The sequence below is a fragment of the Podarcis erhardii genome (genome assembly GCF_964252035.2).
Source record: "Podarcis erhardii genome assembly, chromosome: 9".
Taxonomy (NCBI): Eukaryota; Metazoa; Chordata; class Lepidosauria; order Squamata; family Lacertidae; genus Podarcis; species Podarcis erhardii.
The window spans coordinates 17952916-17966965 of NC_138512.1; the positions used below are offsets into that span (position 1 = coordinate 17952916).

The 14050-nt window shown below is 43.2% G+C and overlaps 1 protein-coding gene across 3 annotated transcripts in view; it reads right to left on the reverse strand.

Annotated features, from left to right (window-relative positions):
• The window catches only part of ARAP2 (ArfGAP with RhoGAP domain, ankyrin repeat and PH domain 2), a 129865-nt gene that overhangs the window by 10570 nt on the left and 105245 nt on the right, over positions 1-14050 (reverse strand). For all 3 annotated transcript variants that reach the window (XM_081875614.1, XM_081875612.1, XM_081875613.1), the window contains 4 exons: positions 12971-13045; positions 12107-12224; positions 8263-8391; positions 5120-5259 (listed from right to left, as the gene is read on the reverse strand). In XM_081875614.1, coding sequence (XP_081731740.1) covers positions 5120-5259; positions 8263-8391; positions 12107-12224; positions 12971-13045 — 462 coding nt within the window. The remainder of the gene's footprint in view (positions 1-5119; positions 5260-8262; positions 8392-12106; positions 12225-12970; positions 13046-14050) is intronic.

Genomic DNA, 14050 nt, shown 5'->3' on the forward strand with positions numbered 1-14050 from the left:
CGGAAACTCTTGAACTATGAAGAATACTACAGTCCTACCTCAGCTCCCAAACGCCTTGGGAGTCGAACGTTCTAGTTCCCAAACCATTGAAAACCAGAAGCGAGTGTTCCCGTTTTCAAATGTTCTCCAATTTGAGTGCCACACTTCCGTTTTGAGTGTTACTCTGAGGTCTGTCTTTTTTTGCTATTTATTTTGCGTTTCTGTTTTTGTGGCTCTTTTTTTGCTTCAGTGACTGTGTGGAACCCATTTTAGCTACTGATTGACTGATTGTGTGACTGCAGTACATTGTTGATTGCTTTCATTTTATGGATCACTGGTCTCCTTAGATAGTAAAATTCATGTTAAACTGCTGTTTTAGGGGTTGTTTTTAAAAGTCTGGAACGGATTAATCCATTTTGCATTACTTTCTATGGGAAAGCGTGCTTTGGTTTTGGAACGCTTTGGTTTTGGAACAGACTTCCAGAACGGATTATGTTTGAGAACCAAGGTACCACTGTACTGGGAAAATACCATTAGAAAAGGAGAAGAGACCCTCACTGACCTATTTCTAAGGATATGACAAGCTAAATCCCCACCATAAATCATTACACATCTCTCTTTTGGGGGATGGATCCACCAGGAATCCAGAAAAGCTGAACCCAGTTTCATGGGAGCCCCTCTACATTCTCTTAACTTCCTCAGGCTCAAGATGGCACACATGTACAGAAGCATCCCATGACTTTCAGGCAAATTCAACTTACTGCTGAGCTCTCTCTTTTCCTTCGTATTTTGTGGCTAATGGGCCTTGCAATGTTTCAAAAATAATTTTTAATCCAATTCTGCCACAGTAATAAAAGCAGCCATTCATGCAAAAGAAATGTACTTATTAATCTAGGTATGCACAAGTGAATAAGTTTTTAAATGATAGCTTAGCAGTGTAATATAACATTTTCAGGCAATTGATTGGTAATATTGCACATAATGAAATAAACATATCTGTGCTGACATCATCTGATTTAGAGGACTTGCACTGGCATGTTTGAAAAAAGGCATTAATTACAGGGTAAATAAAGAAGCATTAAAACAAAGAAAGGCAGAGGAGGGGAAAGGCAGCAGAAGGGGAAAGGTGGGGCAAAATTGGAAATGGGATAGGGATTTTTTTTGCTGGAGCATTTTAGACACGCTTCTCATCAATTAATGGTATGTAATATACCATATTTTTCACTCTACAGGATGCACTTTTCCCCCTCCAAAAATGAAGGGGAAATGTGTGTGTGTCCTATGGAGTGAATGCAGGCTTTCGCTGAAGCCTGGAGAGCGAGAGGGGTCAGTGCGCAGCGCTCTCCAGGCTTCAGGAAGTTATCCGCAAGGCTTTGGAGCGCGGCGGGAGTTCCTGCCGGGCTCAGAAGGCTTACAGATAGCAGCCTGCAGCCCGAAGCCCAGGGAGCGCAGAGCTATGCACCCCGGGCTTCGGGCAGCTATCCGCAAGCCTTCAGAGCCCGGTGGGAGTTCCCGCTGGGCTCAGAAGGTTTGCGGATAACAGCAAGCTCCGGGAGCGAAGGCAAGGTTGCGCGCAAGCTCACCGCCGCTCCCGGACCTGTTCTGGGGGCTGGGGTCAGGGGAAGCTTGGGCTAAAAACGAAGCCAAGACAGCTAGCGGGATCCATCCCGCTCGCTGACTTGGCTTCTTTGCTCTTTGGGGCTGGGGGGGGGAATAAAATGTTTTTCTTTATTCCCCCCCCTAAAATCTAGATGCTCCTTATGGTCCGGTGCGCCCTATAGAGCAAAAAATACGGTACTTGAAATTAAAAACTGCAGAATGACATCCACATTAGACTTCTTAGTGCAGAACCACAAAGAAGTTTGTAATAAATAAATAAATAATAATAATAATAATAATAATAATAATAATTAATTAATTAATTAATTAATAAATAATTTTATTTATATCCCGCCCTCCCCAGCCGAAGCCGGACTCAGGGCAGCTAACAACAATCAAACAATCAAATAATCCAACATTCTAAAAAAAAATTCATTATAAAAATTAATTAAAATCAAATTGATGGCAACCGTTAAGCAAAGTTCTGTGCAGATTGCCAGTGGAGGGAGTCAGGCTGCGCCCTGACCAAAGGCCTGGTGGAACAGCTCTGCCTTGCAGGCCCTGCGGAAAGATGTCAGGTCCCGCCGGGCCCTAGTCTCTTGTGACAGAGCATTCCACCAGATTGGAGCCGCAGCCGAGAAAGCCCTGGCTCTAGTTGAGGCCAGCCTAACCCCTCTGTGGCCTGGGACCTTCAGGATGTTTTTATTTGCAGACCGTAGGTTCCTCTGTGGGACATACCAGGAGAGGCGGTCCCGTAGGTAGTGCCAAATAATTCTTTCTTGCAAAAAATTTGTAGTGACACCACAAAAAAAAGGTTGCCCAGGATTGAGATCGCTCACCTGTTCTATCAAGTTCAAAGCAGACTACTCACTTATCCTGACATCACTACTATACAGCAGTAATGTTGATCAAGAGCACAGAATTATAAAGCAGACTCAACTTAACGACAATGGGGTAAGTTAAAGGAGAGGTGGGGTAGTTAGACACAAGTTCTTTGCAACGTTTTGTCCTGAAAATAAATGATTCAGACATTATATCAAGGGAATATTTTATGCTTCTATTTTAAAAAAAAATGTTTCCATTCTTTTATAACAAATAATATGCCTTTCTGCTTTTCTTTTTCTTATGTACACATCACCACGAGAAGTGAAATGTTAAGGGGAAAGTTATGAACGGGAGCAATTTAATGGTATGAAATGCAAAGTTTAAGGCAACTTATTAAATCAACCCAGTGATAAACACTTGCCAAGTGCTAATTAAGACATCAGATGCCCAGTTACATGTGCACAAGTTTTAAAGGTGCCAATTTGTACTCACAAATGTGCCAATTTTAGATTGTAGCCCTAAATAATTAGACATCTTTTTTAAAACACAGCAGCCGTGCCAATTAAAGGACAGTTTAAGGTTTTTAGAAAAAAAAATCTATGCTTAATACCATCATAATATTAACACATACTTTACTGGTCAGCTAAAAAGAAAAAAAGTTCCATTTTTCCTTAGGAAACACAGAAGCTGAGAAAGGAATTTCACTTTCTCCCTTAACATTTTATGAAAGGACCATAAATCAAGATGTTCTGATGAAACATTGCTAACCAATTAATTAAAACACTTGAGAAAGCCAAGATAATACTAATAGTTTAACTCTATACATATCTACTAAGAAGTGGGCCCTTTCGAGTTCAATGGCACTTACTCTCAAGTAGGTGTGTTTAGGATTTCAGCCATAAATATGTTAATCATCCTCTTGAACAATGGAATGTATAAGGATAAAAAAAATGTGATTAGCTTGTAAAAGGAGGCCACAGACCATGTTTAAATACTTTGGAGTCTGCCTTGCCAAGTCAATAGAGCATCCTTAATGCACTCTGATTGGGGGCCAAGCCTAACTTCTAATTTCAGCTCGTTTCAACATTAACTATGGGAACCCTGGATTGGTGAGCACCCCATTCCAGGTTCTGACTCATAATTTATGGGAGCCGGTGTTCAATTCACACAATGGAACAGTTGTCCATTCAGGCAACATGTGGTGTTAACTGAAGCCACATTAACAGCCAAAAAACATGGTGACCATGTTCAAATCTACTTTTCTGAGAAGGAAGACACAGGCCTGGTTTACCGTATTTTTTGCTCTATAGGTAAAGGTAAAGGTACCCCTGCCCGTACGGGCCAGTCGTGTCTGACTCTAGGGTTGTGCGCCCATCTCACTTAAGAGGCCGGGGGCCAGCGCTGTCCGGAGACACTTCCGGGTCATGTGGCCAGCGTGATGAAGCTGCTCTGGCAAGCCAGCAGCAGCGCACCACACGGAAACGCCATTTACCTTCCCGCTAGAAAGCGGTACCTATTTATCTACTTGCACTTTTTTAAGGGTGCTTTCGAACTGCTAGGTGGGCAGGAGCTGGGACCGAAGACAGGAGCTCACCCCGTTGTGGGGATTCGAACCGCTGACCATGCGATCAGCAAGCCCTAGGCGCTGAGGTTTTACCCACAGCGCCACCCGCGTCCCTTTTTGCTCTATAAGACTCACTTTTTCCCTCCTAAAAAGTAAGGGGAAATGTATGTGCATCTTATGGAGCGAATGTAGGCTGAGCAGCTATCCCAGAAGCCAGAACAGCAAGAGGGATTGCTGCTTTCACTGCGCAGCGATCCCTCTTGCTGTTCTGGATTCTGAGATTCAGAATAGTTTTTTTCTTGTTTTCCTCCTGCAAAAACTAGGTGTGTCTTGTGGGTCTGGTGCATTTTATAGAGTGAAAAATACAGTATGTTAGACAGTTGGAAGCTTGTCCAAACCAAGCACCCATCACAATCGGCGCATGTCTGGTTCCGCCATGGCTTCTGCTTGGCCCTGAAAGGTACCAGTCTTAAGTCCATTAAATGGCATGAACAATGTGTGGATATGAAAGGTAAGGTACTTGTGCTTCCCTTTTGGATTTCAAGATTCCCTATCACAAAAACATCCCACCTTCAAAGAAGAGCAGATCACTAAAGAAAATTTGTCCTTAGAGCCTGTTATTTTACAGCCTTGAACTTCCCCCCTCCTACATTATCCAAAGCACTCTTGCCCAATCTCGACGTTCCTCCTGCTATCGTTTTTCCTCTTCACCATCACAATTTACTCAGATTAGGTCCTCTCGCCTGTCTCATGCTTTCGCTTGGACAGACTCACTGATGGTGAGAATACAGAGTGAAGGGAACAAATTAATTTTTCCTTGCCATATGATTCCTTTTTTAAACAAACAGACTACCCAAGCTCCACAAATCAGTGAGGTGCCTATTAAAAGTGTTGGCAACACATTCGACATTCACTCAAGTGTGTTTGAATTAAATGTTACATTAATCTTCACTCTTGTGCAAAGCAGAATAAATTCCTTTTGAAACTCTGACTTTCTTTCTTTCTTTTTTGTTATACTGAATGTTTTCCAACTTTTCACGTCGGCAAGCAGAACAAAAAGCGTCTAATGTCAGTTGTCAAACCCAACGTGAAAAGAAGGATTTTAAGCATAATTGCTCGTGATTTAAAAGGACTCAGTGCAGGCATTTATACCTTCATATCCTTGTAAAGGAAAAGATTTCCTTCCCGCAAAACAAAATAACGCTCCTGAAACTTATTTCCAGACAGTAATTTGGATGGTTCCTCTTTGTATTTCAGATAGCTGGCTTTTACGGTGCCTTCTGCCTTCTTTTCTGTCAAGATGATAAAAAGAGCACAGTATTTTATTTTATTTTTTAAATAAACACTCTGCAGAGTACCGAATTTCATAAATCCTTAACATTAATCTCCACAAACAGAATACAGAAAAAAATAAAGATCCTGCCCTTGGCAGACAGAAGGCTTATGCACAGTTTGATTACTTTAACTATGGTTACGTATTACACCCTGAATACCGGATTTAAAGTATTACCCAACAAATCAGGATGCGAAACCCATTTTCATTCATCCAGAGTTAACTGTTCTGCCTGGATCAAGTGAACAAAGGTGAAGATAATTTCCTCTTCAGAACATGAAATGAGAAGCAGGTGTCTTCTTATACCTTACATAACTTTTAAAGGAAACTGACGCATTCATTTTTCAAACAAAAGGCATGGATTAGTTTGACAAGTTAAACCATGGTTTTGCTGGATGCTTGGAATCTTAACCAGGGTAAGGCAACAAATGGTCATCAGCAGGGTTAAGGTAAAGGGACCTCTGACCATTAGGTCCACTCGTGACCAACTCTGGGATTGCGGCGCTCATCTCGCTTTATTGGCCGAGGGAGCTGGCGTACAGCTTCCGGTCATGTGGCAGAATGACTAAGCCGCTTCTGGTGAACCAGAGCAACGCACGGAAACACCGTTTACCTTCCCACCAGAGCGGTACCTATTTATCTACTTGCACTTTGACGTGCTTTCGAACTGCTAGGTTGGCAGGAGCAGGGACTGAGCAATGGGAGCTCACCCCCGTTGCGGGGATTCGAACCGCCAACCTTCTGATCGGCAAGTCCTAGGCTCTGTGGTTTAACCCACAGCACCACCCACTACAGCTAATGACCAATATCTGAACACATCAGACCACTTTGCAATAGAAGGTCTAAAGGGAGGAGGCCTTTACAATGAGGTCTATGGGAAATGGGAGGGGTGTTGGAAGGTTTGGCAAGATCCAGGGGGTGGACCATTTGGTGAGGACAATTGCACTGTTCCCACCCGCTATTCCCAGCGATTGGGAATTCTCGGTAGTGGGCCTTCTGGGTAATGGCACCCACCCTATGGAACGCCCTTCCATCAGATGTCAAGGAAATAAAAAACTGTCTGACTTTTAGAAGACATCTGAAGGCAACCCTGTTTAGGGATGTTTTTAATGTTTGATGTTTTTAATATTCTGTTGGGAGTCGCCCAGAGTGGCTGGGGAAACCCAGCCAGATGGGTGGGGTATAAATACATCATCATCATCATCATCATCATTCAGAAGAATGGTGAAGGTAGAACTTAACCGGCAGAGTTAGCAGCCATTAATAGCCTTGCCCTCCATGAATGTATCTAATTCTCTTTTTAAACCTTCCAACATTTCATTTTTGAAGTTTCCAAACCTCTCGTTTTCATCAGCCCCTGACTGAAGGAATATAATTATGTCTATGTTAGATGGGAACCAGAATGAATTGGGGGGGGGGATGTGTTGAATGAGAAGGGTGAAGTGACCTTCAAGGGTACACCCCACCGAGTTCAGTCCTCCACTTCTTTGAGATTGGGAGTAGCCTCCCTTTCTGGACATTGCTATGGATTATAACCAGTTGCTGTATTTGGAGTTGGGGAGAAAATTTTCCCCTCAAGTAAATTGACCAAACTGGAGTTTTTTGCCTGCCTCATGACAACTGTCACAGTTTTGGAGGGTAAGGCATTGAGTGATGCCTTAGTCGTGTTTGGAGGGGAAGCTGTAAGCCTCTGCCTGCACCTCCAAGGAAACGGGGTCTTCTGTTAAAGAGATCTTGGAGGAGCTGCTACTGTCTGAATGACCAGACAGGGGCTAGGGCCACAACTTTCTTCCAAAAGGTCAACCAAGTATGGTAGCACCTATCTGATGTACAGTGGTACCTCGGGTTACATACGCTTCAGGTTACAGACTCTGCTAACCCAGAATAGTGCTTCAGGATGAGAACAGGAATCATGCTCCGGCAGCGTAGCAGCAGCACGAGGCCCCATTAGCTAAAGTGGTGCTTCAGGTTAAGAACAGTTTCAGGTTAAGAAAGGACCTCCAGAACGAATTAAGTACTTAACTTGAGGTACCATTGTACAGTTGTACCTTAGAAGTCGAATGGAATCCGTTCCGGAAGTCCGTTCAACTTCCAAAACGTTCGAAAACCAAATCACGGATTCTGATTGGCTGCAGGAAGCTCTTGCAGCCAGTCAGAAGCCACGGAAGCCCCGTCAGATGTTCGGGTTCCAAAAGAATGTTCGCAAACCAGAACAATCACTTCCAGGTTTGTGGCATTTGGGAGCCAAAACATCCAAGTTCCAGGGCGTTCAGGATCCAAGGTACTGTATGTCATAGGACATCCTCAACGTTGGTTCAACCTCTGGGCAGGCTGGTTTATATAAGTTACACCCAGGGCTTCTTTCTCAGGGGGAACTCACCAGAAGTCAGTTCCGGCACCTCTCAGGTGGGTAACATTGCCATTTTAAGTGAATGAGGGAGGTGTTCATCGGTAGTTCCAGCACCTCTCTTTCTAGAAAAACAGCACTGGTTATTTCCAATGCCTAAGCCAAAACTCCTTATATCCGCAATCAATAAAGCTGTCGCCTAATTTGAACCAAAGGATTGTTGCCAATAGCAGCCGTTCAACTGCACTGCACAGAGTGGGGTGGAAGGATCACATCGTCTAGGCACGCAGTTCCCTTGGTTTATTTTATTCCAATAACATTTGGCTCCTTCCAAGACTGAGACTTATTTTCCTGCTGCCTATGATAGCAAGATAAGGGGCTGCTCTCTATTTTTCAAAAGAAACCTTCTGTAAGCACACTGCAGTTAATCTATCAGTCTTGGGAAATTATAGGGCAAGGTGATGGCTGCACTCCAATGGTCCCATACGACACTTATCTCACAGAAACCTCTTTGAAACTTGAAAGCTCAGCCAAGATTAACATATGAAAGTCTTTGTTGGGAAGTGACACGGAACATGACATTCTTTTTTTAAAATGAGTTTCTCTCATACATACCGTTGTATAGCTTCATTGTGTCTGCTGTCAGAAACTTCTTTACGACAAGATATGCACTGCTGGGGTTAGGCAAAGAACTCCAATGGAGAATTTGCTCTAGAACATTCTCAGTATAATGCAAAGGTCGTTCTGGGAGGGGAGAGGGGCAGAAAAAAGCCGTAACTAAATAAGATTAAATTCTTATTTCCATTTACCATAGCTTCCGTTGTGGATGTTGCTATATCACGGAAGTCAAATTACGTATTCTGGCCAGCACAACTATGTCAACACAACTCTTACATCTGTCTATACATTGCACCTGAGCTATTTGTACATAAAACATACAGCCTTCTTCTCTGTTTAAATCAGGGGTCAGCAAGGTCTATCTTGCCTGGGCCGGATCAGTCCTGCGGAGATTCAGTATGAAGTACATTCACTCCTGTCTTCATAGATTACGTAGACCAGCTGTGATAGAGAGAATTACACAGCTACAATGTTGACTTAATAGAGGAAGGGGCATAGAAACTGTATCCTAAAAATCAGGTGTTGACATAAGGGTTGCAGAAAGAAAGAAGGTGGCTATAATATAGCAATAATGTCTCCTTTGCTACTTGCTCCCCCTACTAGAAATCACTAGAAGAAATAATAGATGTGAGGACACTTATGCGTGCAGCTGCCCATGCAATCGAGGACCAGACCTGAAGATGGGATCCTGTTCTACATGCAAAGCCTGCCTGAGTAATTAAGAGGCCTTATTAGAATCAAGTGTTGAGACTACACAGACTCTTCTCTTCAGGCCTTCTCTCTGTGTGCATAGACAAGGGGGAAGGACAGAGGATGACTCACTAGCCGGATCATCAACTTGTCATGGTGGGAGGGCTTGCACATTCCTATGACCCTTGTGAGCAAAGCCGCCAGGAGTCTCGTACTCCTAGCAGGGTCACCCAAGGTGGTAAGGTCAAAGGGGAAGAACTAGACAAACAACGATCCAAGAAGTCCTCAATGCCAGAAGAGGCGGAGGATAATAAGTGGTATGTTGCAATGGCTGTGAAGGCGGATGAAGGCTGCAGCAGATAATAATCTACCCGTCATCGTGATACTCATGCCTTACTGTGAAGACTGTGTGTTGGTCAGTGTGCACTGATCTCCACACATAAAACAAATTCATGCACAGGTGTCTTTGCCTTTACCAAAGGTGTCACGGGCTTTGAAGGTACTCAAACTCGGGAGAAACGTGCTAAGAGGAAGGCACGCTTGGCAAACCCTCACCATTTTCAACTCCTGCCCGGAAACCTATGTCCCCACTATGGAAGGACGTGTGGATCCAGAATTGGCCTCCACAGTTACCTACGGACTCACTGTTAAAGCCATGTTCATGGAAGACAATCTTACTTGGCTACAAGGGATCGCCAAAGAAGAAGACAACAGTGGATGAGGAGGAGGAGCAGGGGTGTCATCTCCTTTTGGCGCCCCCAATAACATTGGGCCCCCTCCCAATGTTCAAAAGTAGCAGAGAAGGCCAAGCATGGAGCTGAGCATGGCACAGTGTCAGTGGCTGGCTCCTTCTCCTCTTCCTGCCACAGAGGGATAGGAGCAGCCCCTGGTGGGTGGCAACAGCAGCAGCAGCAGGAGCCATAGCCAATGAAGTCATGGTGCCACCACATTTGGCTCCACCTCAAGCTCCTCTGACATCATGACGTCTCATGTGCGACATCACGTGCTGTATGATGTCATCACCCCCCACCCAGCAATTCTCCTTCGGAAGCCAGCACAAGGAGGAGCCAGTGGACACAGTCAGGGAATTGTGTGAGCTAAAACACCCCAATAGGCCTTGTGAGAGTGGCTTGGTTCAAATGCCATGCTAAGCCAAGCCATAGCTTGGCATAAATATGGAAAGATTGCAGCTGCTCCCTGGTCATTCTGCTGCGACTCTGAGCTAAGCCATGGTTTGGTTTAATGTGTTGTCTGATCCTGGGCAAATCACGACAAATCAGACAAATCACGAACTGCAAACCATAGGACAAATCTTGGTTACAGTTGTACCTTGGTTGTCAAATGCCTTGGTACTCGTCCATTTTGGTTCCCAAAAGCCGCAAACCCAGAAGTGAGTGTTCCAGTTTGCAAATGTTCTTTGGAAGCCAAACGTCTGATGTGGTTTCCCCAGCTTCCGACTGAGTGCAGGAAGCTCCTGCAGCCAATCGGAAGCTGTGTCTTGGTTTTTGAATGTTTCCAGAAGTCGTACCGACTTCCAGAATGGATTCCGTTCGACAACCAAGGTACGACTGTATTTGGATAGAGCCAAACCACGAGTCCAGGTTGGGACTACATGCTAAGCCTTAATTCAGCACAGAGCTCCAACCGGGAAGGAGCAAAGCCGTTCTTTCCATGAGCCCACACACTGCGCTAAACCATGGTCTGGCTTAGCATGAACTTAGCATGAACTTAGCATGGCTTAGCATGACTTAGCATGGTCTGGCTGAACCACACTACATCCCAGTCTTGAGCTGGGATGCCACCAAACATGGCAATTCTCCAGTGAGTTCTTCGGTGTTTACAGGTCTTTACAACATGAAACACACACTCCCTTGTTGGCAGGGCAGAAAATTCATTATGGAATAAATTGTTGCATGTTTACACAGTAAAAGCTTCTGAAAAATTCTAGCAGTTTTTGGAAGGGGGGTATTGCCGTAGGAGGAGTTAAAAAAAGGATAAATAAAGGGCTTTGTTTAACCCTTACAGCAGCTGTCTTCCAAAACCAGTTAAACTTAATGGCAATTAACTCTTACACAAATATAACATCTTATCTTCAGTTCCACCTTAAAGCAGAAGCTTCACTAGAAAAAAAGCAGCAAAACAAGACACATCCACTAAGAATGTGTGTGCTCCCAGAGCAAACACCTACTGCTTTATTTATAGTTGCGTTGAAGACCATCTGTCATAATGGATTATATGGTACATAAATCATCCTATTGAAATGCATTAGTTATTTTACTGGCAACACACCTCATTTGCAAACTATCCATCATATAGAAATTACTGCAGAAAAAAATAAAAATAAATTATATACTAGAGATCCCATTTTTACAGCAATCCCTCTGTATAAGACCAGATAATTTTGCCAATTATTTCTGCTGGTATATATGTAAATAATTCAGTTTATCTTTAATATTTCAGTTCCAATATTTCAGACATCTAAGCTGTCAAACTTACATATACCATTATTCTGCTCCCAAGGTTATTATGTGTCTTCCGGTAAACAGCAAGAGAGCTATTTGTTCCAATCCAACAATAAATATCAGATAGAAATTGCTTTCTTGAAAATGTAAGGTTTTAATATACTTCTCTTCCCAGAATTTGGTTTCAGCCAGTTAAAGAAATTCTAATTTGAACTGAGATTTTTTTCTTTTTTCTGTTTTTAATATTTAACTCCCCACAGAGCTGAATTGCACCTGAAGGTCGTTTTTCTTGGTCCAAGGTCCTACTGAGATGCCTCAAGGTGGTATCACTTCAGAATGCAGATAGAGGAATGCTGAGGTCCAGGATTACATGTATACAGTGGGTTTTTTTGGACCTCAGCATTCCTCTATCTGCATTCTGAAGTGATACCCCTAAGTACCCCCTGAAAAAAAGCACCGCATGTATATCACAGAAGTCATAAAGAAGTCAAGATGATATGGCCAAGGTAGCCCTCAGCACTGTGCACCCTTAATACAGCTCTGGGCAATCCAATTAGATTTAATATTTGCATTTATTTTTTTAAAAAATGTTTAAAACAAACTACCACAGCCTTTTATACAATGAAAACATCACAGAACGAATAAATACAGATATACAAAGACAACAGCAAAATAGGGAAGTCACAAACCTAGCTCTCCACTTTCAATCACTTCAAATGTAGCCCACATATCATCTTTATGGGGTGTGATGTTTTTTATTCCCAATATGTCATTTGTCAATTCTTCTGCTTCCATTATTGGCGATACCTGCATGGAAGACCACAAATAGTCCAGAAATCATTAAAATAAGCCCCAAGACCGTAAATTGTGCTGGAGGTTTATGCTCTCAGTCACAGGACAAAGACCTGCCCAACTTCTACAACAAGGGCAACTGCAAAAGAATGTTGATACATTTATCAATTTTTTTACCCAATTCATCATTAACTGGATAACAAAACATTGGAAAGGACTCATATTGTTTTAGAAAAACAGAGAGGGGGTCCTAAAAACATTCTTACCATAGCATTCTTTCTTAATTAAACATTTCTCAAAGTCTAGAAGAAAAATTCTATCATAGGATTTCTGCTCATTTACTGCTTACTGTATTTCTCCAGGCTTTTAAAAGCAATTTCCCTCCTTTATTCTATATGCTTAAAGAATAACGGAAAGCAACAATATTTCATTTGATATAAATAAATGGTTGATTTTTTTTATTTTATTTTTTAAAAATCCTGGTTGTATGGCTTGGGGAAATGACATTCGGTCCACCATATGAGAACAAACTGGTATGCTTTTGTTATGTGTGCATTTCACACCAAAGTCAGAAAGTAATACATTTATTTTGCTTTCCAAAAGAGTAACTGTATTATTATTATTATTATTATTATTATTATTATTATTATTATTAAAAACACCTCTGTGTTGGGGTTTGAGAGCAACACCCTTGGCAGTCCTTGGCAGAAAAAGGGTGCCACCCCGAGTTGAAAGAGTATAGAAAAATAAATGATCCAAACCCGTATTATAATGCTGCAGTCCGGCTCCTTTCTTTCCACATAAACTTCAATAAGCATGTCTCCTGCCTGGGAAACCTAGAATAGTAGGTAAAAATGGAAATGTTAAAGAGATAATCCAGACTCAAGTTTTCCTCTTGCATGCAAATCTGAGAGGGGCACAGGGTATTCCCATACAACCAAACTCCACACCAGTGTTCAAAACTCCTATTGTTCTAGGTGTGCTTTGCGATGGAGAGTTTCTGAGCTCTGGGTGCAGTATTGCGCCTAAGATTTCAGATTAAAACTGCAGAGTGGAAGGAAAGATGGACCTTTTTCTGCCTTCCCACTTCCAGCTACTCTCTGAAGACTGGAGAAGAGACCCTCTTAAGAATATTAGGAGGTGGGAAGGGGAAGGACTAGGCCATGTAAAAAATGAACATAATATTTTAGCTGCAGTTCATTTATTTTCAGCTTTGTATTGCGAGCCCATGGGCTAACACATCCCCCAGCCCAGAATAAGGAGACACAACACAATGATGTGTGGGGTAAATTAGGCCACAACTTTATTGATTTCAGTTGCAGGAAACCTTGGTTTAGGCACTAGAGGGCATCCCTCACATCCCTGTTTAGGTCTGAGGATGTGCAGGATGTGAGGATGTGGGGGACACTGCAAAATGTGAGATTTACACAGCATGCCCCCCTCCCACTTCACCGATGCTGGGAGTTTGACCTTACGGCACCACTCAGGGCCAGTGACTCCCACAATCACCCTTTCACGGGCCTTGCAAATGCCGCCGCATAGGGCTGCATAATAATGCTACCCCCCATTCCGAAGATAGACTATAGGATACCACCCAAGCCCTAAAATTGCCACCCGAGACCGTGAATGAGGGGACGTTTGGCAGGAGCATGTCCTTACCTGGCCCTCGTTCCGCCCACCAGCCAGCCACTGATTGGTCAGCCAGGTGGGGGGGCGGAGCGATGGACAGCCCAAAGGTGGGGGTATCACCCAGGCTTGGGGAAGCCCACACCAGGTCACAAACCCCGCCCACCGCTTGATTGGCGAGCAGTAATTCTTGCTATAAAAAGTGTGCCTAGACA